This window comes from Oncorhynchus gorbuscha, linkage group LG13 (assembly GCF_021184085.1).
Source record: "Oncorhynchus gorbuscha isolate QuinsamMale2020 ecotype Even-year linkage group LG13, OgorEven_v1.0, whole genome shotgun sequence".
In the NCBI taxonomy this organism is placed as follows: Eukaryota; Metazoa; Chordata; class Actinopteri; order Salmoniformes; family Salmonidae; genus Oncorhynchus; species Oncorhynchus gorbuscha.
The window spans coordinates 36,342,146-36,369,736 of record NC_060185.1 but is presented as its reverse complement, the minus strand read 5'-3'; the positions used below and the strand labels follow the sequence as shown (position 1 = coordinate 36,369,736).

At 41.2% G+C, this 27,591-nt stretch overlaps 2 protein-coding genes and 1 long non-coding RNA gene across 10 annotated transcripts in view; 1 reads left to right on the top strand and 2 right to left on the bottom strand.

Moving 5' to 3' along the window:
• Positions 1-1,313: 1,313 nt before the first annotated feature.
• Positions 1,314-11,576, bottom strand: LOC123992811 (T-box transcription factor TBX2b-like). Of its 4 annotated transcripts, none has more exons than XM_046294342.1 (7): positions 10,523-11,576; positions 9,137-9,413; positions 7,683-7,829; positions 6,087-6,163; positions 5,598-5,785; positions 3,940-4,547; positions 1,314-3,013 (listed from the first exon to the last, which is right to left on the bottom strand). In XM_046294342.1, exons 1-7 carry the CDS (start codon positions 10,879-10,881, stop codon positions 2,579-2,581), a joined length of 2,091 nt encoding a protein of 696 aa, XP_046150298.1. In that variant the 5' UTR covers positions 10,882-11,576; the 3' UTR covers positions 1,314-2,578. The 4 variants fall into 4 exon arrangements, with proteins under 4 accessions (XP_046150298.1, XP_046150300.1, XP_046150299.1 ...); XM_046294344.1 differs by having other exon boundaries at positions 5,598-5,767; positions 10,523-11,575; XM_046294343.1 differs by having other exon boundaries at positions 9,146-9,413; positions 10,523-11,566.
• Positions 11,554-22,667, top strand: LOC123992812. Its single transcript, XR_006831313.1, has 3 exons — positions 11,554-12,295; positions 12,591-12,680; positions 18,178-22,667. It is a non-coding gene; the product is annotated as an uncharacterized LOC123992812 (long non-coding RNA).
• Positions 22,668-27,591, bottom strand: part of LOC123992809 (BCAS3 microtubule associated cell migration factor-like) — a 384,557-nt gene continuing 379,633 nt past the window's right edge. For all 5 annotated transcript variants that reach the window (XM_046294336.1, XM_046294339.1, XM_046294337.1 and 2 more), the window contains one exon: positions 22,668-24,292. In XM_046294336.1, coding sequence (XP_046150292.1) covers positions 24,144-24,292 — 149 coding nt within the window. In that variant the 3' untranslated portion in view covers positions 22,668-24,143. The remainder of the gene's footprint in view (positions 24,293-27,591) is intronic.

Sequence of the window (27,591 nt, the reverse complement as noted above, 5' to 3'; positions counted from 1 at the left end):
CTGGTGGGATCTCCCCCAACTCCCCTTGCCTTTATGCGCGGGTGTGGGGAGGCTGTGTGGCCGGCAGGCAGGCGACAGGCGCCGGTTGCTGGACAAAGGGCTGTCTGCTGCCAAAGTGGCTTGGCGTCCAAGCGCCAATCCTCCCAAACTTCCCAGCCTGTGCTGTGGCGCTTAAAACCCTTTCACTGTGATATGGGACAAGTTCACCCCGACCAAGGCATCTCTCTCACGATTAAAATAATAAAGTTTTCATCTGTACTAGCCCGTGTGAAGACAATATTTGTGTACTTTTTGGAAAGTTATGCAACAACAAAATGCTTATAAGGCCTATGGCATGTTGAGCACTAATGTTGAATTTAATTTGTGTCTAATTTCTTAAGGGAAGTATATTTAATTTAACCCTCCTTATGTCAATGATTTTTTATTTCAATAGACCTATAGAGAACCGTAGGCTACTGTGTTTGTGTGTATCATATAAATGGTGATCCGTTTTTCTCATTCACTCAAACGGTTAACTGCGTCTATAGGCCAAGTGCCATTGAAAGTGTAGAGGATATGTGCGGTTGAATTGAAGAGGAGGATACGGAACTTCTGTGTCTCGCCCTCCTATAAATACTCCTATATTACTATTATATTCTATGAATAGTAGAATACAGACAATACTACAGGAAACACTGACAGAAACACTAACAGTAGCTCAGTTTAAAAATAAGTGCCTTGCATGTGTCATCACTCACGTGCCTCAATTCAACTGCAACGCAATGAAAATATGACAATTATGGACCTATAGAGTCTTAATTATTATAAGAATAAATTTACTTGTAACTAATGACAGTTATACATGCTACATTGCTCTTATGAACAGAAACCTACAATACATTGATTTGCCTTTTTAAAAATTGTATAATGTAACATAATATTTCGTGTGAATTTGTTAAACAATCATCACTGATAAAGAACTAAAGAAATACTGGGCTGAAAAACTTACATTTTATCCTCAAATATACTGCCGACAGAGGGCGCCATACACTCAGTGAACTACTTAGGTCATGTTTCACAAAATTGTGTGTGTGTGTGTGTGTTTTCAGGTCTTTAAGTTCTATTCTTGTAAGGCGGTATTATCATTAATTTAGAGGCATCATTCATCTGATGTTGGGAGATAATAATTCGGCTATAATTATAACATAATAATACTAGTAATAGGTAGCCTATATACATTATGAATCATTCATTTAAATGATTATTATTAGTATTCAGAATTCCAAACGTACTTTAACTGTATCCAGTAGATTCTAAATATGAGCGAACAAAACTTTTTAACACATTGTTTTTTTTTTATTGAAATTTTGAGATAATTCAACAAAAAAATGAACTTACCCGGACAACCAGCATAAACGAGATACGCTTTCAAATTAAATATATTTATATATAGATATGCATTGTGCCCCATTTAAAGATACATGCTATCATCCTCTCCTGTGTTGGAGTGAAATGACCTGAGGTTTTTCTACATCTCTGCCTCTCCTGCAGACAATAGTCAGGTAATGTGACAAATTAGGCAGCTTCCTCTCTATCTATCTATCTCTCTCTCTCTCTCTTTTCTGATATTAGTTTTTGCAGACAGAGATTGCAGATAAACATGGCACATATGTTTGTTTCCTTCACGTGTCACAGGCAGATAATCAGCTATGCCTATGCATTACATTTAAAGACGTTCGTTCTGATTCAAACCAACAAGCGCTAAATAGCTTTCATTTACAGAAGACCTATACGTTCATGTAAAATAAAAAATAATAAAAAGCAATGAGTTAAACTCTAAATATTATATACACGCCAATGTACAGTTTTGAATAAATTAATACCAATTGCATATTCTTGGATTCCTTTATAGCTTATTTACATAATTAATTTTAATTACATAAATAGTTCAAACGTTTTTTTCTGGCAAAAATGATAGGCCTAAGCTTTCTTCTATCAATTATATTTAACGGAATGTTTATTTTATCCATCCCTTTTGAAATAGCTATGTTTTGAAAACCTTTTGGATGTAGCTTGTTTACCGGTCATTCCACAGGTTGCACGCCCATATTCATTCAGTACTTATGCTGTTGCAGTGCTCTCGTCGTAAATCAAAAGCACGTCTATTGATTATAGTTCGATAAAGTTATTTCTTTCTTCAGTCCCTAAAAACAATGCCACGACTTTTCCACTGTCCTTTTAACATCAATATGTTCTACATGAAGAATGTTCTTAGTAGGTTTTCCTCCTTGTGGTATGGTATCCTCTTTGTGTACTCAAGTTTTAGCCAGCAGCCTAAAAATTCAGTGCCCACTTTTGGTTTTCATATTATTTCGATGCTTCAATTTCCTACAATATTGAAAGCGTACCCCACACAGTAACAGTAAGTGATGACGCTGGTTCTCTCTCCTTCATTCCCTGCTTCCTTGCTCAGTCCAGGTGCGAGAAAAGGTAGGCCGGTATTGCCATTTCCTCGCGTAATGTGCTGTACAAAATGTTTAATAAAGTCCTCTGATTTTCAAGCCAAGTCGCGGTGGAATATATTATTCCATTAGTGAGATCACTTAGGGGAGTCTCTGGGGGGATACGTCTCTCTCTGGCTCTCCAGGCCGCTCACGAGTCTCTGGATGTTTTGAAGCTCATTGATAGAGTCCTTCATCGATTTGGGAGAGCTGGTCCTATGACTCGAACCCGCTTTGTTGTTTTGGATATCAGGCACTGGACTCGTCTCCCTGCTGCCCGATTTGGAGGATTCGGAGCCGGGGTTTAGTCCGCCTGGCAGGCCGGTGGTGAGTAGACTTGTGCTCTGGGCCATAGACACCGGGATCTGGTAAGGATTAAACCGGAGCCGAGGGCGGGAGCTGGTGAGGAAGGGATTCCTCGAGAGCGAGCTGGCTGTAGTGCTGGCGGGCATGGCGGAGGCCGCGGCTGCAGCAGCAGCCATGTAGTTGTATGGGTATGGGAACAGGCCTCCAAAGGTCGGCATGGGAATGCCCTGAAATCAGACAGGAGAAAATGGCAGTTAGCACTAAGACCGTGTTGGTGATAGTGATATATTCAGACCATGATGTAGCCTACTCAAATGAGTAGGCCTATTGGGGGAACCCGCTCAAGGACCAAATTATGCACGGCCTGAATAGCTAGTTCACTTCAATAATTAAACCTACAAGGAAGTCATCTTCTCCGAAGTTAATGAACCCCTTAGAATAATGAAGGCTATACGCATTGGATGCTAAAAAGGAGAACGCTTATTCCCAATCCAAAGGGGGGTAAATAAAAGCAAGGCCATGCGTTTTTGCACCCACACATTTCCTGAGTGGTTGATTTATGGGTGCTCTTCTAAAGCATGTTCATTTTAAACAAATATCAGACTGCTTTGAAATACAATTAACAAAACTGTTGTTTAAAATAACGGTAATAATAATATAGGCCTATACTTTTTTGTCGTTATTCTGCCAGCATGCGTCCTCGCTATGGTAAGAGACACAAGCTTCCCTAGTGGCAGTGACCTGATAACCCAAAAACATACTGAGACATTGAGTTCTGCCCAGAATAGGGCCTGCTGAATCTGGCCAGTTAAATGGTACAAAGCATAGCGTCTACAGTGGACTTTTGGCACTAAGTTTGAACATACTTGTAAGACTCGTGCCTTAACTTAGATTTGTGTGTATTAGGTAGTTGTTGTGGAATTGTTAGATTACTTGTTAGATATTGCTGCACTGTCGGAACTAGGAGCACAATAATTTCGCTACACTCGCAATAACATCTGCTAACCATGTGTATGTGACCAATACGATTTGATTTGATTTGATTCGTCAAAGTCTATTCTAGGCCTAAAGTCAAACGAGCATAATGGCCTATAAGTGATCTCCGAGTTCAAACAAACAATTTGTTTCTGGGTAGAATTAAAGTCTCCCTTACCTGGGAGGCGAGCATGTGCTGCGACAGATGGAAGGGGAAAGAGTTCGGGGTGCCCCCCGTGCCCTGGGCGGAGAGGCTGCCGTTCTCCATACCACTTGCTCCGGATACCGACGCCAATAGATGTCCCATGCTCATGGCAGAAAACGCACCTGGGCCCATAGCGAACTGTCCAGGGTGAAATAGCATTTGTCCGGCGTTCATGGGATTAAAGAACTGCTGGCTGTGCAAGCCAGACAGGGCCAGACTCTGCAGGTGGCTCGCGCTGAAGTGTGAGGGGCTGTCTGTTTGAACCATGAGCGGGGAGAAACTCTCCTTGCTTGCGCTTATCCCGCCGCTGTCTGCGGTGTTCTTTTTTGACGAATCTGTAGTGTCTTTCCTGTGCCTGTTCTCCGTTTTGTCTCCTTTCTCAGGGTTCCTGAATATGGAGTCGCTCGGCTTCCTGGAGCCAGGATAGTCGTCTTTCTTGTCCAGGCTCGGTTTATCCTTCACCCGGTCCTCGCACCTCGGGCTGAAGGGAGAGGGCGGCTCCGGTCCAGGGCTGTTTGATGCGGTACAACGCTCATCCTGATGATCAAGTTCTTGCTCACTGTCAGTACAGGTTTTATCATCTGTTATAAAAAAAAGTTGTAGTCAGAATTAGCTGTAATGTTGGTGGGCCTAAATGTAAAATAACACTAAATTCCATGCCATGCTCAGACTTAAATAAATACAAATATATCATTAATAATGGAATGTAAAATAGCAGTTGAAACTGCAGTGGTTACAACATTCACAAGCACACACACACGCACTGTGTAAGTGATTATTTTAAGTGTACAGTCATGATTTAGTGTTAACATGCCTTGTCTAACCGTTTCCTTCCTACATGTCAGCCCAAGAGGCTTACTCCAAGCATTAACATGTGGCTTTTGTGTTGTATTTTAACCCAAGAGTAAATAGACTTCAGTTATGACTCGAAAGTTGAGCAGTCAAAAGTTAGGTTTTCGATGGTCAAATAGCCTGATTAAGTCTATGCATTACAACAGGAAACAGTTATTTAATATTTCAATTATAAGTGAGTTGAACAAATAGCCTGTCACGAAAGAACATTGAAAATCTAAAGAACATGAGCTGCTGAAAACGATCCAAGTACATTTTGTCATTAGAAAATGTACTATTACTCTGTGTTTTCTTGGTAAAATACATTTTGTGTTGCATATTTTTTGAAACTAGGCAAGTCAGTTAAGAACAAATTCTTATTTTCAATGACTCCTAGGAACAGTGGGTTAACTGCCTTGTTCAGGGGCAGAACGACAGAATGTTTTACCTTGTCAGCTCGGGGATTCGATGTTGCAACCTTTCGCCCTATATGGGGCTACCTGCCGCCCTCTATGGGGCTACCTGCCGCCCTCTATGGGGCTACCTGCCGCCCTCTATGAATTTTAGTATGTAAATCTAATACTTTGACATAATAAATTAAATGAAGTTATCACAAACCGTACACTATTAGGTATAGGCCTAAAGCCTATTCTCTCAAATAGGCTAAATTACTAGAGGATTTGGCCTATAGCCTACATAGTTCAGCCACCATAAGTCTAAATGCCATTGGCCACAATTGCATTATTATGTTTAAGCCTATCAAACGAACTGAGATTTAGGTTGAATATCATTGATTTTACCTCGGCTGATTCGACTGAACCTAAGGGGGCTGGATCCAGGTCCGATTGGGGAGTGCGCACTTTCTCGGCCAGTTGTTGGTTCGCTAGAGGAGGCATCAGAGTCGCCCCCGTCTCGGTCTGCTTTGCATTGGTCTTCATACATCCGCAGGGAGGGCAGGGTCAACTGTTTCCTAGAGTTGAACGGTTCCCTTTTAATAATAGTGGGTACATGTATTCAAGTAAGGCATCCATACACCATTAACATGACATGATGCCAGCATTAGGCCGACCTACATTCAATGATAAGCCTACATAAGAGTTGAGAATAGCATGCATTTTGTCATTTTTATTTTGTTAACTAATAAACAGATTAAGGAATAACGCTGGGACATTGTTAAAACATGCATAACATAGGACCTATGCATATGATCGTATTATGATAATATCATTTCTATAGAACTAGGCTAGACTACACAGTGTGATGGGTGAATGGACATAGCCTGTGCATACCTTTTCTCTCTCCTTCCATTTCCAGTGTCTCTGAATCCTTTGGCAAAAGGGTTATTATCAATCTTCAGTTGTGTTATCTGTAGACAGGAGATAGAGAAAATATATTAGGCAGAGCAGGGTGTACACAAGATAAACGAGAAAAACAATGACAAATAGGCCTAACTATAGACGTTACAATTAATTATTGTTATTATTAGTAGTACTAGTAGTAGAATTGGGCCCATAACTCGGCCTATGGGCATATAGGTCCAGTTATGCCGAATAATGTCTTGGCCTATATATAGGGTCACGTGTTGTTCTCCACTTGATTTAGTCTGATATAGTTCTCCCACATACATCGTGTCCCGTTAAACACACCGAACAGAACACACTCTGATGAAAGAAAGCCCCGGTAGATGTTGCATTATTAATAGGGGTTTAATGACGAGGCGTTATTCTCACGAGCCCCATGAGAAACATACAGTGTCTCTCCATCCATTCTTTTCGGAGAGAGGGGGAGGGAGAGCTGAGTGCGGGTTGCTTCATGCAAGGCATGTATGGAAAAAATACTGCATGGGCTTTATTAAAGCCAACCCTGTCACTGGAACCGCTGTACACGCCGCTTGGCCTAAATGTTTCGATACGGGGTTTGTCCTGTTTGAGAGGCTGGTGTTTCCCCCCCTCCTCACCGTGTATGGAACTCTTGAGGAATTCACGAATCGACCAATCAGGGAGTCACAGTTCGCCATCTGTCACGCTTTCATTGCGCAGGCAGCCTCTGAAACTGTGTAGTTCGCGGACAAACTGACGAGGCTAGTGCCTTCTGATCGATTGTGACTCTTTGCCATAAACTTTAATAAACTTTACGATAGCAACAAGACCACCTCTGACACGGACGCCAATTAGACACGTGGAGGGGAAGAGGAGAGGGGGCGCAGGGAGCTAGATCATTTTTAGACTGCAACTAAAATAAATACTCACCATCAATCTTAGGAATTACTGACACCCTGAATAACCATATGGGGAAATCAGTCTTTAACCAAACGGTGTCAGTGTCCAAAGAAGCGCCATCTAATTAGATTTGAATGGAATTGTAGCCAGCAGCATATTGTCCATAGCCCATAGACGGAAAGACAACATCAATAGCCAATCTTTACAAATACGTATTTTACTAGTCAAATATATGCCTGCAATTGCAGGCTAAACTGGTTACGTAAGGTTAACTATAACATTTGACAATGATGACCAACATGCGGTTTGATTGAGCAGGTGCATTTAGTTTTACAGATTAAAAACCCCGCAGCAACGGTTTCACTGTAAAAAGTACGTCTTTAGCGTTCGCAAACAAAGATCATTACATGCAACAAGGTTAAACAAACGAGTGAGGCCATCTAATTCCACAAATGAGCCAAGTTTTCACAGCATAAAAACAAACGAAATTGAAATTCAGTTTAACCCTTTGCTGATAAAAAATCGTGGCACGTGTGTGAATATAGGCCCAAACTCTTATGGCGAGGTTATTTCATGGTCTCGAACATTAATGTAGCCTATGTTTAATTCCACTGTATTGTACAGTATTGTATAGTATTGTATGGGCTACTGTATTAAATTGCTTACCTTGTCGTTTTGATAAGCTGTGACAGCGATGAAGTCAGTCTCCGGGAACACGTATGTCCTGAACGTGCTATAGGGGAGCTTCAGGATGTCGTTGGCCCTCACGATATGAAACCTGGGCTGGTATTTGTGCATGGAATTAAGAATCGTCTGTGGAAATATGGGAAAAATGAATTATTATAATTTCATCGAGACCATCTGATGATAAGCCTATCTCAAAATAACTCGTAGGCCCATAAGTGATTAACACTATAAAATGACATTAAAATATGCTATTATTATTTCTTATACTAATTATTACTGGGCCTAGTATCATTATTATTCATAACAATGAGTAGGTCATATTTAGAGTTGGGCATAGTGTGTATTCTCAGAATGCAAGAGAACACACCTGTGGTCAACCCAGATCGAGATACAAAACAATATTAAAGATAAACATTTAATGTAATGTTTGCATTGTCATATCTGCTGGCCAACCTACTGGGTATCTGATAACATTTATAACATGTATATTCTATACATTCATTAACTACAACAATACGTAGGCCTATACACAGTGGCTGGATAATTAAATGTCAACTTTGGATAGCCTACGGCCTACATCTATCAAAACACTGTCTGCAACATTTTGCAAAAACGTCTGGATGCGTCTGGCATGTAAATATTCAATTTGTTTACAGTCTGTTTGTTTGCACATAGGAGCATTGAACACACGCTACAGCTTCTCTCAATATAGCCTACTTTGTGTGGCATCCATCATTCCCCTCTTCTCCGCGGATATTATTTTTTACAGTAGGCTACAAAAAGCACTTCAGGGACCGACGGCGAAACACGAATAGGCACGGCCTTCGAGTTCGAGTACATGCTACACCCATACACTGTTTTTATTCCACGCTGCTCAAGCAAGCTCAAGACAGTGAGGCTAGATCGGAGTAAAGCTATCAAACCGAAAGGACGCCACAGAGACTCGCCCTATCCAAACCGATTTCCACTCTGCCCGGTCTCCTTGACCTGATTTCTGAAGTTCATAATCCCCAATTCTCAATTACCAATTCTCCTCTTCGTTTATATGAGACTTTTTAAAAATAGCAAATCTAATACTTGAATCAGTTTTATAAATGTGTAATTGCGTTACATGACTATTTCTACTAACAAGAGCATGATATTAGATTTATAGGTTACTTTTATGAAGCTTTAGACATTTTGGGAGATCATATTTGGAAAGAGGCCTGTCGACATTGAGTTGAACAATGTCCTGGCAACAGCCTGGCAATACTAATCCATATAATGGGAAGAATACAGTGGCAATTACGTTAGGCCTAAATCCAACAGTATCTGTCTATAAATACATTGTGTTACACCAAACATAAAACATATTGTCTATAAAATGTGTGTAATTTATTGTTATCCATCAGAAATACAATTGCGTGTTTAAGTGTAAATAAAAGTCAACATACAGTACTTACAAATCCATGCTTGTCCGAGATATTGTTGGTCAGCTTCAGTTTATGAAAAGCAACCGGCTTGGCCATCCACTGCTCTCCGGTAGCCGGGCTATCCGGGTGAATGTACATTCTTTTGGGCATCTCCGGATCGGCCTTTCCCGCTACCATCCAGCGAGAATTGTGGAACTTGTAGCGGCAGTCGTCAGCAGCGACTATATCCATCAATAGAATATACTTGGCTTTTTTATCAAGCCCATTTATTCTGACTTTAAATGGAGGAAACATTCTCCTGGAAGACAGAAAAATATGCGTGGAATTAACTCCATGTAGGATTATTCATACAAATATGACATTTAATGTTGTCAGACAAGACCCATAAATCTGGCAATAACATTGTAATAACACGTCAATAGGCGAGTTGCTCTCTCTCTCTCCTTCGTGTCCAGGAAAATGCAACACCAAGTCATCGATCGAGGCAAATTATAAAGTAATATTAATTGACAGAACTGACATTCATAATAAAAGCATTCCATCGAATTATGCACATGCAACTTTGCAAATACCATGATAGTGGTAGGAAATACAACGAATAAGGAGTAGGTCCTAATAGCCTACTTAAAAGTACTTTATATTTATGTTCTATTGTTAATTATAATATTTATTAATTCGTCTGCAATCAGCCGAGTGAAATATATTTATGATATGACACTATCAGGTTAAATCACAATCCTTTTTTTTCAAGTCTGACAGTCTGTTTACAAAATCCAGAAGCTCAACTGTCACGAGAGAATGCAGTTTGATCCATCCATATGCTATTCTCGTTTTACTGACTAAAGCCAGGGGAGTTTTTTCCCTCTCTGGCAAGACTGCTAGCCTAAACTAAATTCTACATTTTCAAAATATGTCAAATATCCTTCACTGTCAAAGACGCTCCAAACTTGATTATAACTTCATTATAATCGTACCATCGAAACTAAATACAATGCTATCAAGTCAGGTCACAATGATAAAGAAAACTCTGTTTGTATTTCATCACTTTTAAGTTAAATTATTTATTTATTTCGATGATACATTAGGCTTATAAGTTAAAGGACATGCAATAGAATACAATGAAAAACACAATCACATCGAGCCAGTCTAGCCTAGCAGGGCCTGGACTATTGCCTATAATCCTAAATGTAGCTACTTCTTTCGTACCCTCTTTGCTTTCGCCATAATCTTGCTGTAGCGTTACATAATACATCTGAACACAATGCACATCTTAACACAAAGCCTATACAGTATGGACAATGTTTGTCCCACCAAGATGTACACGCTAAAATCGCCACTGATGGACAGAGAATAACCATGACGCTGTAGTCAGCTTCGCTGGCAATAATTGTCAGGGCGCACTCTCACCTTCCAGATTTGGTAATAACCATCTCTGTTCCTATTTTGTGAAACTGGTCCCATAGATCCTTGGCCTCCAGTGTGACTTTAGGGTCGTCCTCCACCTCTTCCTCGGGCTCCAGGCTCTTCAAGCTGCGGAGATGAGCCGCCTGATGGTGGTGGCTGAGAGCCGGGTGGAGCCCTGCCTCCGCTGCTCCGACGAGGTGGTCCGACATGGGCTTAGTGAGAGCCCCGTGTTGCAGAGTGAGCGTTGGGAAGAAGGAGGGCTGCGCGGCCGCTAGGAAAGCTGACATGGAGAAGTCGGTCGGCCGGTGAGCGTGGAACGGGTGATAAGCCATGGCAGTCCCTGTGAAAACTGGATCTCTCATCGGTGCATCCAAAATATCGAAGTGAAATGATGATATGCAGTGATATTCTCCCCCTTGGGCAAAAATAGTAGGTCCGTTTCCAGAATAATTTATTTCAGTCTTATTTCTGTAAGAATTATTCAGAAGTAATTTCGAATACGGTGCCAGAAAGCTAGCCTATGAATAGACGCGTTATAGATGGTTATTATCTGGGGAAAAAATTAATTGATAGGAACTAGCTTATACTACACGTAATCTCCCGTTGCTGGTACCTCCACGAAGTACAGTAACAATATCAGTCAAAGATAAAGAAGCAGCGACGCTTTGAGAGCAGAATCGTGGTTTCCTTCTTTCTCCCCACCAATCGCTTTGATAAAAATAAGACGTGTCTCTCGGAAGGCTAGAGCAATCATTCCACACGGACACGGAGTTGAAATGATCTTGCCCTGTTCGCTGTAGAACTGTGACTATCTCACATGTCCTTCCTGCCTCGATCCCAACACTAATGAACCAAGCCCCTTTGATTGCTGATTTTACGCTTTCTGGACCAATTGTGGGCCTCTATAGGCGTGGTTTTGACAGCTCCAGCCAGGCTCTAAGAGAGGGGGGTGGACAACAAGGTGTCGGAAGCATTAGCAGTAAGAAAACATGTCAACGGAATAAAATATTAACCAATGACAGGAAAGCTCGGGAAATCCCACCCCTATCTCCAAGCCAAACACCGGGTCAGCCCTCAATTCTTGGCCGGTGGAGGCATCACCTCGTTCGGCTTGCGCTTTATACTTTCGACGAGGTGCATAACTCCAGCCCAGAAACAATACCTGAATACATAGCCTACGTTTATTGCTCTTTAGTCGCTTTCATTATAGCCTAGAGGTAGGCTAAATCAAGTTAGTAGGCTATACCGGTGATTGATTTTTTAAAAGTATGAATTTAGCTCAGGAAAACGAAGATTCCAAATAGATTAGTTGTGGTTCCATTTCATGTGAAGATTATGTTGTCAGTTTAGGTCAATTTACTTCATAGCCATTATATATGGTTTCGTTTGTTTATAAATCCGCGTGCAGTTATATCTGTTGAAGTGTTGATCGTGGTTTGGCCAAAATAGCATACAGTTAGTTTCCTCACTGGTTGTGCTTAATGATATACTTACACAGACTATGCTGAGACGGAAAGAGAGTCCACAGCCACCCGTACCTGAATGGTGGGCAATCGGACTCAATGTAGTGATTATATTTCAGGGCTGTCCATTTCCGTGACTCGCTGCTGTTTTGTGAACGATTCACAGCAAGGACAGCGACTAATAAACCGGACATTGCCACTTTAAAAAACTGCCCCGGGCCATTTGAAAAGCGCAGAGACAGATGCTGCGTCGAGTCAAGAAGAAAAGAAAACAAATGAATTTCGAGGGCAAAATCGACAGATATATAACGCGGTGAGTGCTTGCTTATAGCCTTAGAGAAACGAGATATATGTTTTTTCTTCTGATGTGTAGCCTTATCTATGTCCTCTTCACTTGGTTTGTGGCAGAATAAATATTTCATGCTCACGTAATGACCTACGCAAAGTGATTATTGTACATTCACTTTATTTGATTGCCTTATAGCCTAAATAGTGAAAATAAATAAAACCAGGAATACGTAGCCTGTCGATAGCTCTCCTATACGGTACTATATACACGTAGACTATTCCTTTTATGCTAATATGACCTTCTTCGCTCTCATTTTCAGCATAAACTGAAACATTTTCAGCATAAACTGAAATATGTTCTCTGAGCGTGAGGGCACATCAGCGTCCTGACTCGCCTAAACAGTTTGTTGGTATGTGTCAAATCCCATACAGTACATAACACACTTGAGACCATTGCAACGAACCCTAAGGCGCCCCCACCAAAAACTTCGTCTTGGTACTGTTGTGTTGTACCCTTTAAGAAATCCATTCTGTGGACCCTTGGCTTGATTAACTTGAATTCCGTTGGTTAAAGAGCCGTTTGGCGCCAGTCGGCAGACGCACCACAATAAGAGCAGACACTTGTCACTTCATATTTACCCTCAAATCCAACCAGCAGCGAGCACCCTCCAATCCCCCTCGCTATCTACGCCAAAGCTACGGCTTATGCCTGGAGTTTTTGGTCTGAGAATGCTCTTTCGAAGGGATTTTTTAAAACTTTGCATCAAAATGTGAGAATTTGGATACACGGAACAGTCTGCCCTGATGTTTATCTGACGCAGAAATAGTAGATCCGGTTCCGCTCTAGCTCAATCCAGAACATCGTCACTTCGACATAAAAACTGAAACAAAAACTCATAATCCTTCATAATGAGTTCGTCAGATACAAACACATTTCCGATTTACCCTTCTATCGCAGGCTGAGTCGGTGTTTTGTGTATGTCTACATTTCTTCCCTATCAGTGTTCGCACAGCTCCATTGACATTAGTGTCAATAGAATATAACACATTCCTTTCCAAGTGCGTGTTGAGAGCTTGAAGGATTTACGTTAGATTTGAAAAAAAAACGGAATGAAATTAAATGTAATCTATGCGTAATTTATACGTAAAGTAGCATACTATTTAGAGTTTCACACCTTTGACATGGTATAAGGTTTTGTGCTCTATTCTAGTGCATCAAGGTTATATGGATATCTTACTATCTTATTCATATGATCTGATTAGGAATGTACCACTAATAAAACATTTTTTAAGCACCCTGTAGAATGAGCCTTGGTGATATGAGGTGAGACACGTGTTACTTATATCTGAACATGAAAATCCCAGCAAAGTCCAGGACGTTGTTTTAAACCTGTAAATTCTAAAGAAACTAGAGACAGTGGAATATTTTTTGGAACATAGATCACTTGTTTTTGCAGACCTACCCTTTTAAAACCTGATTGACGTCACTATGCAATGTGCAGTAAGATAAAACGAATTGATATTTATTCCAAAACTCATTTCACTTCCAATAGCATTTTTATCTGAGAGACATTCTGTAACTGGTTTTATAGACTTATTTTCACACCAGTCGTGCTCAAAATTGTAGTGAATTTAATTATGCCTAGTTGTCAATACATTTTGTGATCACGGCGAGCAGAATATAGTATGTAGGCAAGTCTTTATCAGGCTTGAACTGAATCAATTATTCTGCATAACATAATTGGAATCTTTATGATGTGGCTTAATTTAAAGGAATCGGGTAAATTGTGATTATTTTGTTTTCTAGTATGAACAATGTAATCATAATAATGGTCAATTGTTGAAACCCTGTAGAATTATTGTTGTTATAATAGGTTAAGGATGGTCAGTTATGGATAAGGATATAACATTTGGGGACTACGTTTATTGCTCATTAGGCCCAACATGTTTCATCATTTAGTTTTGTGAATATAAAGTTCTTAAACCTTTTACAGTTAGGGAATGTATGTATAGGGCTACAGTTTCAGTGCTGTTTAACATGAAGCCTATTTCAGATCTATTTGATTTTGCTCGAGTACATTTTAAAAAATCAATCTCACATTTTTTTAAAGCACTACTCTTCATTTGTACTTGTGTTTTTCGTCCTTTATAGGCGACACATTCAACTAGTGGTCGACTGAGTCAGTCAGTTGCCCAGTCAGGGAAATGAAGTGCATTCCAACAGACGCTATACTGCTGCTAGACTATATAGAAGACTCATCGTTAAAGCTTAGCCTACTTACTGAGGTTCAAGTTGGGCAGAATACACATTTTGAGCGGGAAAATATTAGCACCACATAGAGAATGTTAATGGTTTCTATGTATATACTTAAACAATTAATGACATCAACAACGGGTTTGCAGTTACGCTCCAGTTATTTGCTCTGTGTACCCAACATATACAGCGCCTTCAGAAAGTATTCACACCCTACTTTTTCAACATTTTGTTGTGTTACAGCCGTTATTAAACATTTATTACATTGAGATTGTGTGTAGGTCATTGACACAATAACCCATCCTTTCAAAGTGCAATTCTGTTCGTAGAAAATGTTAATAATTAATCCAAATTAAAAGCTGAAATGTCTTGAGTCAATAAGTATTCAACCCCTTTGTTATGACAAGCTTAAAAAAGTTAATGAGTTAAAATGTCTTTAACAAATCACATAAATTGCATGGACTCATTCCTTGTTCAATAATAGTGGTTAACATCATTTTTGAATGACTACCCCACATCTGTACCCCACACAGACAATTATCTGTAAGGTCCCTCACGAGTAGTGAATTTCAAGCACAGATTCAACCACAAAGATCAGGAAGGTTTTTCACTGCTTCGCTAAGAACTGCACCGATTGGTGGATGGGTAAAAATAATATAAAACAGACGTTGAATATCCATTTGAGCATGGTGAAGATGTTAATTAGACGTTGGATGGTGTAACAATACACCCAGTCACTACAAAGATACTGCTCAGGGATTTCACCATGAGGCCAATGGTGATTTTAACAGTTCAGCGTAAAACAGTTAGGGTTTAGTTGTTGTGAAAGGAGGAAACTGAGGATGGATCAACAACGTTATAGTTAATCCACAATGACAGAGTGTACTGAGGGAAGCCTATACAGAGAATCCTGTTTGCAACAAGGCACTTAACTAATACTGCAAAAAATATGGAAAAGAAATGTACTTTTTGTCCTGAATACAAAGCATTATGTTTGGGGAAAATCCAACACAACCCATCAATGAGTACCACTCTACATATTTTCAAGCATGGGGGTGGCTGCATCATGTTATGGGTATGCTTGTCATCAGCAGGACTATGGAGTTTTTTTAGGATAAAAATAAATGGAATACAGCTAAGCACAGGCAAAATACTAGAGGAAAACCTGGTTCAGTCTTCTTTCCAACAGACACTGGGGAGACAAATTCAAATTTCAGCAGGTAAATAACAATGACAGATAGCCTAGCAGTTAAGACTGTTAGGCCAGTAACCACAGGGTTACTAGTTCAAAACCCAGAGCTGGCAAGGTGGAAATATCTGCAGTTCTGTTCTGCAAGGCAGTTAACCCCTAACAATAACTGCTACCCCGGCGCTGTTGGGTTAAATGCGGAAGACACATTTTGGTTGAATGCATTCAGTTGTGGACTTAACTAAGTATGCCTAAAACTCAAGGCAAAATCTACACTGGAGTTGCCTATCAAGACGACATTGAATGTTCCTGAATGGCCTGTACAGTTTTGACTTAAATCGGCTTGAAAATCTACGGCAAGACATGAAAATGGCTTTCAAGCAATTTCTAGTAATATAATTTTTAAAAGAATAATGGGCAAATATTGTACAATCCAGGTGTGCAAAGCTCTTAGAGACTTACCCAGAAAGACTCACAGCTGTAATCTCTGCCAAAGGTGATTCTAACATGTATTGTTGTCTCAGATATCTTAATACGTATCTAATCAAGATATATTAGTGTTACATTTTCCATATTTTAAAAATAAATGTTATATTTTTGTGTGTGAGTATCGATCGTTGACCAAAAATGACAATTAAATACATTTCAATCCCCCTTTTAACACAACAAAATTAGGAAAAATCAAGGTGTGTGAATACACTATATAGGGCTAAATGGACAAAAACGCAATCCTCAAGTGATGTGGTGTTACTACAGATTACATTTAACGTCATTAATGACAGAAGCATTCCCCGTTCTATGCTATTTTAAAGCAGAGATGAGAGACTTGGCAATAACGGAAATATTCAGCATATTTCGGTTAAATGTTGAACATAGTCCTATATAAATATGCCCCATTACGTCTTTCTGCTTGCACCTGTGCGTGACAAGAGATGTGCTCGCCACACCTCGAGATCATTTCCTATGGAAAAGGTTGTAACCCCAAAGTAACAGACATCATTTTGCATTAAGCCCTGTGCCATTTAAGGTCCACACAATATAATTTGCTTAATTGCAAGTGTTAGGTGAAAATGTGCTGAAAGAACAGTACACCTTCAGGGTCATTGTGGTGATCCGCGTGTTACTGATATGCTGCGGGAAAATTCTAATTACGAAATAACGGGTCACTGTATTGTTACTACTGTAGCCTTATTTGTCTGAAATTTTGTTTTGTTCTTTTTTAGGCTACTCCCACTACATTGTATTTTTTCTTTCATCTTTTCTTCTTCTCATCCCATCATCTCTCCTGCTATATTTAGCCGGTAGACTGAGGCCTTGGCGCCAGACCGTTTAAGACCTGTCAAAGTCCCTCATATTTCCCCTTGTCACATGTATACCCAGCGCCTCCTCCAGCCAGGCTACCACCAACCCCCTCTCCCTTCCCCATCGCTCTTTCATTCTCGCTTACTCTCCTTCCCTGCCCCCACTCTACAGTTTAAATGTCTCTCAATTTCTTCATCTCCCACTCATTAAAACCGGGTTTTAATCCCTCTTTCTCACCCTCTGCGAATTGTGTTCAATTTGCTCGTCTTCGTGCTCGTGTTGTCTCATTGACCCGAGTCAGCAGGGCTGCCGGTGGGCTGTCTTGTCCGCTTGGCCAAATTGCGACTGATTGATGAAAAATAACTATTCGCACAAGCAGCACCGTTACCCGAATAACCCCCACCCTACAGAAAACGTGAATACGATGTTATTTTCACGTGCAGCTATCACCTTGAAAGTAGGCTTTTGTAATAATAGGTTGAGGTTATTTGTAAAATATTAGCAGAGAACTGTTGATTACGCCAGGTCCGTCGATTGTAAATTTATTTAGCGAACAGTATAGCCTATTTATTGTCTTTCCGATGCACATCTTGAAGCGTTTTTTTCTGGAGAAATTGACAGCCATAGAGAGAAGTATTCTTGCTCCCAATTCTATGCTGACAGCCTACCTTTCACAGGTAGCAACAGGTGGGGGCGCTAAAATGATCCCAGGGAACCGAGGAACACCCTTACTGCCGCTTTCCAGCCTCCATGTTACTTCACTAAACCAATATACTCTCATGTTGTCTGTGTTGTTCACTGTTTCACTCTGTCCAAGTTCATTTGACAGTGATTCAAAGGTGTGTGTGTGTGTGTGTGTGTGTGTGTGTGTGTGTGTGTGTGTGTGTGCGTGTGTGCGGGTGCGTGTTTACACACATGACATAGTTTGCTACCCTTGGACATTAATTCTACGTGACCTGTAGTAAAAATGTATTATTTACTTTAATATACAAAACATCAATTCATTAAGAAAGGCTTTTATAAACACGTCATGACAGCGGGTATATCGTTCTTGACAAAACATTGGAGGAAATATCTTCCCACCAACATTTACCTGCGTTGTCATTGTCTGTGGTTGAGAGTGAATGGAGTTTTTGTTTCTTTTCTGCTTCTGGCAACACAGGTTGAAAACACACAATACTCCATGCAGCTCCGGGAATGTTCCTGTCTGCAGCCGGCCCTCTCCTCCCCGGCTTCCCAAACTTTGATCAGCGAGGCCTGGCCGCGGAGCCGCTTGAGCCGTGCAGCATGTGGGTTGCTTTTTCAATTACAACCCAGTTCGTGACCCTGGCATATATCATTAACCCCCCCACTCTCACTGCAGCAAGCTTACACAAGCGTAATGGGTCAGGGCACACTAACAGCATCTTATTTGAGTGCAAAATAGCAGCAAGACGTACTTGTTTGCCATTCATTGATTTCTGAAAATATATTTAACAAAACCACTAAATAACTTACTATCTTTAAGCATATCATGCGATTCAATGAAACATCCATATCATGGTTTCGGTCGAGTGGCATTGAATGGTCCTTAATGGATAGTTTCAGTGATAACAGTGGATTACAAAAACAACAAACCACAACCTCAAAATACCTCAGAGATGGCAGTTTTAGGATGCTACTGATAGCAAGGTGTTAGAATAACATAGCTACTAAATCCGTAAAGTATTTATGCAATGCATTATAGCCTAATGATTGTAATTAAATGACGCGGGTTAAACCGTAGGATATTTTGTGAGTGATATAGCACCTGGAAGAGATTTGATCCTTTGAATAGTCCTAGAATAAATAAAAAAGCATTAGCCTACGGAGAAATGAGAATTCCCTGCAGATTGATTGATCTTTTGTACGCTTACTGTTTACATCTTGTGAATACTGACTAGAACCGTAACAATACATGATTCGCTAGTTCTTTCGGCGGGTAACGTTGACAATAGTGCTAACAGTGATTTGTACGCACCTTTGAATTTGTGTTGCAATGCTTTGTCTTCTTGTCAATTAGCTGATGTCATCGAAGTCTTTACTAGATATATTACAACCTCGTTAAGGTCATAATGCTACTGACTCACAACTTTTAAACAAAGCTGCTGTCCTCGGACAGTGTTAGGGTTAGAGATATAGGACAATTGAAAGTTACATGCAAAGTGTATTTTATGCATCTAAGAAAATTAAGAAACAATTCAAATCCATATGGGTGATGTAGGCTACAAGAATGTCTACCTACTATATAGGGAAATGTATGTCATTAACTTCACTAGAAAGCTTCATGTAATTGCTGCATCTGCAGTTGAAGTAAACCGAAAAATAGGCCACATCTGAAATAAATGGGAGAGTATTTCCTAGGTGTTGGAAGTTATCTGACTGACTTCAGAAATGGAAGGTATAAATGACGTATAGGCTATATAGCCTAAAATGTTGCTCTGTCCGGAGTACCCGCTCATGTGCATTTTACCTGTATCCCTATGGTCTCATGAGTCTCTCGTTCTGCCCCTGAACAAGGCACTTAACCTACTGTTCCTAAACCATAATTTAAAATAAGAATTTCTTCTTAACAGACTTGCCTAGTTCATAAAAATAAAAGCAACTTTGTGGATAGGTCATGTAGGCCCAGGGGTCCTAGTACCACTGGTTAGGAACCGCTACTATAGACTAACAATTTTGGTTTGTTCAAATGTCTTCGCTCAAATAGGTAGTAGAGAGACGACAAGTTAATCAAATCAAACTTTATTGGTCACATGCGTCGAATACAACAAGTGTATACTTAATGTCCTATTGACAACATGTGCACATAGCATATCCATTTCTGTTCAGGAACGTAACTCTATAACAGCCTTGATCAATTTGATGTGATGTTGCAACACAACATGGAGAGGCTGGCAATTATGTTTGACATGCACTCAGTTCCCTTGAAAATAGCCCTGTTGCTCTCTACTATGGGCTACAGTCCTATCAAACTCGTGTTGATTTAACAGAGTTGAACTTGTTGACAGTGCTTCAAAATTCAATTTTCAACTCATGCGACCGAATACATTGAATCGTATTATATACAGAAGCGATATGAAATTACTTGGGTCAGGGGGAAATCACATTTATTTCAGACATACTTTCATTTAGCAAGGAAAGCACTTTCCCGTGTTCAATTTCGAACGTAACCGCTCACACGATGGTCTCTATCATTGAATTAGAAATAAGTGTACACATAGGCAGGCTATAATCTTGCTCAGAATCAGGCGATTGGGGTCCTCAGTTTATGAGGAAGCGTTTCGTTTGAATAAAATCATTGATGCATAAAGCATTTTCATTGGACACTTTGGCAATGTAAACAACACAGAACTGTTAGGTTATAAAAAAAGTATTCGCCTCCTGTTAGACGATTGAAAAGCCTGCTCTGAAAAGTGTCTATTAAGATTACATTTGTACATTAAATGAACAATAATAATAATAATAACCCTATGCGAATTGTAATTGTTTAGTGACATTTGTTTTATTCACTAAAAGGTCATAAAATGTCATCAACATACCTGCAATGACCACGGCATTTCCCAATATATTCTTCTGTCATATTCATACGAACAATAGGATATAATACATGGTATTGCCTTTGATTGGTTTCAAATGTCTGGCACTATAAAATGAATTCGAAGTAGACCTATTTGATATCTAGTTGTCTCCTTTGTGGATCAAAAGAGTGCACTGAGGAAAGGAAAATAATTATAAGTGATTAAAAAATAGGGAATTTTACTTGCCTAACATACATATTGGCTAACAATGTAAGTCTTCCTAGTCTATTTAGTTGAGAGGATGACAACAATTAAATGACAGCAATCAAAATACTATTTCAGATCTGATATTGTTAAATGTTTTGTATTGTACACATTATAATGCTATTAGTCTGATAAATTATTGAATATAAGTGAATAACAAATTCCATCACATTTTAAGACACATATATGTACACAAATAAATCACACAAAGTTAAAGAAATACAGTATATGAGGTTGGATAGAGATTACTTTTGCTCTGTAATTTGCGTTCATTGGGCAGTGAATTTTTTTCTGTGTGATTTTGAGCAAAACAATGTTAGCAAAAGCTTAGCAAACCTGTCCACAAGTGGTTGTAGCTAGCTATGTATCAATACGGCTTCTCTCCTGGTGCCAACCTTGTCTCTCCTCTCGCTGCTCTATCTATTCACATGGTTTGCTGGCAGAGGAGGATGGGTATAAATGGAGACTGTCACAAGAGAGGGTAAAAACCAGGGTCATGTTCAGGAGGCAGACAACGTTTTGAAACAGAGTGAAACAGCTAAGGTGTGCCCTCCTTTAACAGGCCCCTCCCTCCCCCTGGTAGAGGTGCCAGCTGGGGCACTGGCCTGGGCATGGTTCCCTCCGACTTAGAGAGACATTGGTATGCAGGGCATCATGTCACAGTGTGGGGCACCAGGGGAGCGTCAGTGGGCAAACCATAGAAATATAATGAATAGAACAGGCGTTCCCATTCAAGTCAATTATGCCCACAGTGGAGGTGTCATAATACCCATAAAACCCAGTGGTCAGACAGGGAAATGGTTCCAATCGTTTTTTCCATCATTCATTTTTCCCATAGGGGAATTTATAAACATTTAAAATTAGGGCTGTGTTTCTTGTAGGCTTACCCTGGTGTGATGTTATGATAACCATGTAAATCTCTCTCGGACAAGGTGACTTATCAATATATTTGGCTCTATTTACTCTCAGATTCAAAAATGCTAATTCGCTTCAAAGTAGACGTCACGCAAAACTACAAACCTCTGCAAGCTCCTGCACGTCATCTCTAGCTGACACCTCTGCTATCAGGTATTGTGTCAATTTAAAACTGGCAAAAGGGCAGTGCTGAGGCGTCACTACAGCCTCGGGTTCGATCCCAGCCGGCTGTGACCGGGAGACAGGCAAATTATTGATAAAAGTAACCCTGTCCTAGACAGATTTACACGGTTATCAAAACGTCACACCAGGGTAACCCTACATGAAACACAGCCCTTATTTTAAGTGTTTATAAAATCCCCCATGAATGATGATGAATGGTGGAAAAATGATTTGAACCATTTCCCTGTTTGACCGCTAGGTTTTATGGGTATATGACTCATACTGTGGTACTCTATGGGTGGACGAGTCATATGTGCTGTAATTTGTTGATTAAACTGACATGACAAAAAAATACATTAGTTTGAATGAACATGGAAATGATTGCATCACATTACCAGGCAGCCACTGTAAGTGGACCCATGTGTTTACCAATCAAAAATGCCAGGGTTAGAAGTTCCAAGCCCATTCAATTCATTCTTTTTCTATGGGGCAAACAACCTGAAGGCCAGAGCAGAGCCAGTGCTTGTTGGCCTGAGTATGCCTGCTCAAACACATTCACATGGCCATTGTTTCAGTCTCTGGCCTGGTTTTGCTCCTGTCTAAGGTAAGTGAATTGCATTTAAACATAGGGGCCCTACATCAATTAGTCTTGTACTGATTTTAGATTCTTGAACATTTTGTAGTTCATTTGATTCTTGTTCTGAGTGTCTGATAAGTTTTAGAGTGTTGTATTCACGGTCTGCTTTTCCACAATAAACTGGCAGAAAATGTGTACTGGCTTTGGTGTGGTTTATTTATTTTCTTTAAAATTAAACGAGAAGTCTCTTTACATTTACAGAAGCACAAGCTGCTAACTTTTGTACACGTGATTAAAACAATGACTATGCAGCTGTTCCATTTACTTAGTATATATGAAATCATTGAATATCCAGGGGTGATAATATAACACAGCAAACTATTTTCCAAGTCTTCAGTATTTCATTAACACGAATGTATAGCAAATAACTACTCAGTATTGTACAAAATCAATATTACAGTGAAAATGTATTAATAAGCATGTGTTCTGCATTAAAAAGGATCAATTAATCATGACCCTTTTGTTACATTAGCCAGTGACCAAGCATCAGTAGCCATCGACTCATTCAACATGCAGAATTACAGGAACATGGCTGTGTTCAATAGGGTGAAACATTGCAGATATAAATATAATATATAGATCTGCAATGACTCCTTTTGCTACAGGACATATCTGATCTATAAAATGTATTTCTCCCAGAAAGTCCTGTAACGTTGCATTTTTCAGAACAGACCCCTATAGTCAGCCAGTCATCCATTCCCCAGACAAAGGACTAGGATTGTATCGTGTTTTTAAACAGAACACAAAATTAGTGACCAATTATTCAGAGTCTGTTTTAAGCCTTTCTTTCTGTTCTCACTAGTGTATCAGATCAGACTTCATATCAAGTCCTATGTGGTCTGGTCAAGTCCAGCAATGACTCATTCACTAAGAAAAGCAAGTCGGCAAAGTAATTATTCAGCGTACAAGCGTGTGCTTTTGTTTGAGGTGTGTGTATACAAGAAAGGAATAAGCCTTTTATTTTATTAAAGCACAGACCTCTTTTCTGTTGCAAAAAAGTAGTGCACTATATAGGAAATAGGGTGCCATTTGGGACACCCATGATCAGAGTACTTTTTATACACACACACACAGGAGGGACTGAGTCACACACTGCTCACTCAATACACCCGGCCTCAGCCTTCTCTCTCACACGGAGCAGCACACACACCCAAAATGAAACGCACTCGTTGTGACATATTATTCCCCCCCCCCCCCACACACACACACATAAGCATAAACACATCGACAGGTGGGAGAAACACTGGACAGTTCCTGGATTTGGAGAGAGAGAGAGAGGAGGGGACCACTGCTCACAATAACATCCCAATGAATATCAACATGGTGAGAGACCATCAAGACTGTCCGGCTGTGCTGTGTGAAGCGCTAGGATGGACAGTAGTTAGCAGACTTGGGTTCAAATACTTTTTGAAATAATTTCAAATACTTTATCTGGGATTTATTGAGCTTGTCTGGCGTAATGGAACCAATAGAACAGTCTCCAAAATGTAGTCCCCTCCCATCAGGGATTCCAGGCCGACTAAAGCAAACTCTCAAAGCATTTGAAAGATATCAAATAGTATTTGACCCCAGGTCTTGTAGGGCGGTAGGCAGGCTGTCTCCCGGTCTCCTCTAGGGGAATCCGGAGGGGAAGAGGCTGAGGGGCTGGCTCTCGTTGGTGGGCAGTGGAGAGCGGTAGCCCTCAAAGTTACGGGGGATGGAGCCGCTGGTGGAACCAGAGCTGTTGCTGAGAGTCTCAATGCTGCCCTCCCTCTGGAGCTCTGTGGGGGTGACACACACACACACACACACACACACACACACACACACACACACACACACACACACACACACACACACACACACACACACACACACACACACACACACACACACACACACACACACACGAGTACATAAAGCATTTATGAAAATAGCATGAAAATTCCAATCTTCTATGAGCTGTACATTGAACGTGTTGTAACGGTGTAAGTAGATTATGTAGTGTTGAGTGGGATTTTGTCTTGTTCCTGTCTGTGTACCAAACCAATACAAATGTACATTCACATAAAGTCGCCAGATGTTGTCTTTATCAGAGGCCAAGTTGGAGCTACAACCCTTTTGCTTCTCCCTATCCAACTATCAGATCTACAACAGATGAAGAGACTATTGGGAAACAAGAGGTAGGGGTAGGGGCTGCTCCTGGACAGGAACCCAATCTCTGCTCCCTCTATTAGACCAGACTCCCTCCACTACCACATGTCTCAGGGTTGCTTGGTTTGCTCTGTCAAAAACACTGTCTCTCAACCTGATTCATCAATCATCCCAGTAGCTACAGTAACAGTACGGTACTCCAGCTAGCAGTCTGCTCCTTCAGCACCCTGTGTAGACTGACACACTGTCTGACAGGCTGCTCCTTCAGCACCCTGTGTAGACTGACACACTGTCTGACAGGCTGCTCCTTCAGCACCCTGTGTAGACTGACACACTGTCTGACAGGCTGCTCCTTCAGCACCCTGTGTAGACTGACACACTGTCTGACAGGCTGCTCCAACACCATTCACAGGAAACTGTTACATGTTTCTATTATTGGACAGTCAGTCAATGGCCATCCGGAACATATTAAAGATTTTACATGTTTCTATTATTGGACAGTCAGTCAATGGCCATACGGAACATATTAAAGATTTTACATGTTTCTATTATTGGACAGTCAGTCCATGGCCATACGGAACATATTAAAGATTTTACATGTTTCTATTATTGGACAGTCAGTCAATGGCCATACGGAACATATGAAAGATTTTACATGTTTCTATTATTGGAGAGTCAGTCCATGGCCATACGGAACATATTAAAGATATTACATACAGTAAAAAATATCTGTCAAGATGGGTGCAGGCTGGCATCAGGAAGGAATAAAGGCAGTGATCTACATGGTGAATTGTGACACAGATCAGACATACAGTATACCTGTCATAGGCCGTGTGGTATTTTCACCATTATTACTCTGCTGCCTGCACAGACATGCAACTGTACCCTAACACATTCAGAAACTGACAGCTGCACAAACTTATATGCAAACATATCTGTGCTCTTGTACAACTGACTAGGTATCCCCCTTTCTTTTCTTTCTTTCGCTCACTTCCTCTCTATTTCTTGCACACGCACAACACAGAAGGTGAGACAGCTCTGCTCTCACAAACACAGTCACAAGCCTTATACCGTGCAAATGAATGCTTAACTCAAACACGTGCTCTCACTTATAGATCCAGTCAATTCAGACATCAATGATCACATCCCATTCAACGTAAAGCACTTGAAGCAGCTGTAAAAGCCTTGTATAAATCCAATCCATGACATAAGTAAACCAGGCGGTGTGGACTGAAGGGAGAGGTTACACTGGAGCCATGCGAATGTCCCACGAGAAACAGTAGCTGTTGGCTTCAGATCTGACGAGCTACACAAAGCCGCCCTACCTTCCACAGAATCCACGCAACACACCACTCTGTTCCACATGTTACTCTGTCCCACCTCCCTCCCTTTTTCATTTGCTTGGATACAAGCAGCAGGAACACAGTCACAGCTGAACAGTGATCCTAGTAGCTGACGACGACTACTGTTCCACGTTGGGGTTTACTCTCACGCACCCCCCCCATGAGCCCGCAAGCATGCGCACACGCACGCACAAACACACACACACACACACACAGTATTGATGAATCAGTAATGATATGATATCTAATGATATGACTTTGTCAGCTGTAATGGTGTAGATGTGCTGTTGTCTCTCTGACAGACCACACAACTCACCTCACTCTCACTTCCTCCCCTGCTCCTCCTCTGGGTTCTCTTCTATCCCATTTCCTAACCCCTAGAACCTCTCTTTTAATGAACCCCTAACCTCTGTTTTAACCTTTAGCCCCTCACTTCTAACCCCTAGACCCTCATGACTAACCCCTAGCCCCTCAAGCCTAACCCCTCACTCCTAACCCCTAGCCCCTCACACCTAGCCCCTCAAGCCTAACCCCTAGCCCTTCAAGCCTAACCCCTAGCCCCTCAAGCCTAACCCCTAGCCCCTCACGCCTAACCCCTCACGCTTAGCCCCTCAAGCCTGACTCCTAACCCCTCACTTCTAACCCCTAGACCCTCACTTCTAACCCCTAGACCCTCACGCCTAGCCCCTCACTTCTAACCTCTTGACCCTCACACCTAACCCCTAGCCCCTCACTTCTAACCCCTAGACCCTCACTTCTAACCTCCAGACCCTCATGACTAACCCCTAGCCCCTCAAGCCTAACCCCCCTCACGCCTCCCCTCTCCTAACCCCTCCTCGCCTAACCCCTAGCCCCTCACGCCTAACCCCTAGCCCCTCAAGCCTGACCCCTACCCTCTCAAACCCCTAGACCCCACTAACCCCTCACGCCTAGCCCCTAACTTCCCTTGACCCCTCACACCTAACCCCTAGCCCCTCACGCCTAACCCCTCACGCCTAGCCCCTCAAGCCTGACTCCTAACCCCTCACTTCCTAACCCCTAGACCCTCACTTCTAACCCCTAGACCCTCACGCCTAGCCCCTCACTTCTAACCTCTTGACCCTCACACCTAACCCCTAGCCCCTCACTTCTAACCCCTAGACCCTCATGCCTAGCCCCTCACTTCTAACCTCCAGACCCTCACACCTAAGCCCCCACTTCTACCCTCTAGACCCTCACACCTAACCCCTAGCCCCTCACTTCTAACCCCTAGACCCTCTCTTTTAACCCCTAACCTCTGTTTTAACATCTAGCCCCTCACTCCTAACCCCTAGCCCCCCACTTCTAACCCCAAGACCCTCAGTCCTAACCCCTCAGTCCTAACCCCTAGCCCCTCACTCCTAACCCCAACACCTCTCTCCTAACCACTAGCCCCAATCCTAACCCCTCTCTCCTAACCCCTAACCATATATCCTAACCCCAACACCTCTCTCCTAACCACTAGCCCCAATCCTAACCCCTCTCTCCTAACCCCTAACCATATATCATAACCCCTAAACCATTCTTGTTCTAACTCATAATTAGGCCTAAGTTTCATCCAATAA

Bases quoted from the DNA above. Each gene is read 5' to 3' on its own strand.
- LOC123992811 (XM_046294342.1), bottom strand. From the start codon at position 10,881: ATGAGAGATCCAGTTTTCACAGGGACTGCCATGGCTTATCACCCGTTC. The intron at 7,830-9,136 runs GTATGTTGACTT...ATATTTCCACAG, and splicing joins AGCATGGATTTGTAAGTACT to ACGATTCTTAATTCCATGCA. The intron at 6,164-7,682 runs GTAAGCAATTTA...TCCTGTCTACAG, and splicing joins CAGCTTATCAAAACGACAAG to ATAACACAACTGAAGATTGA.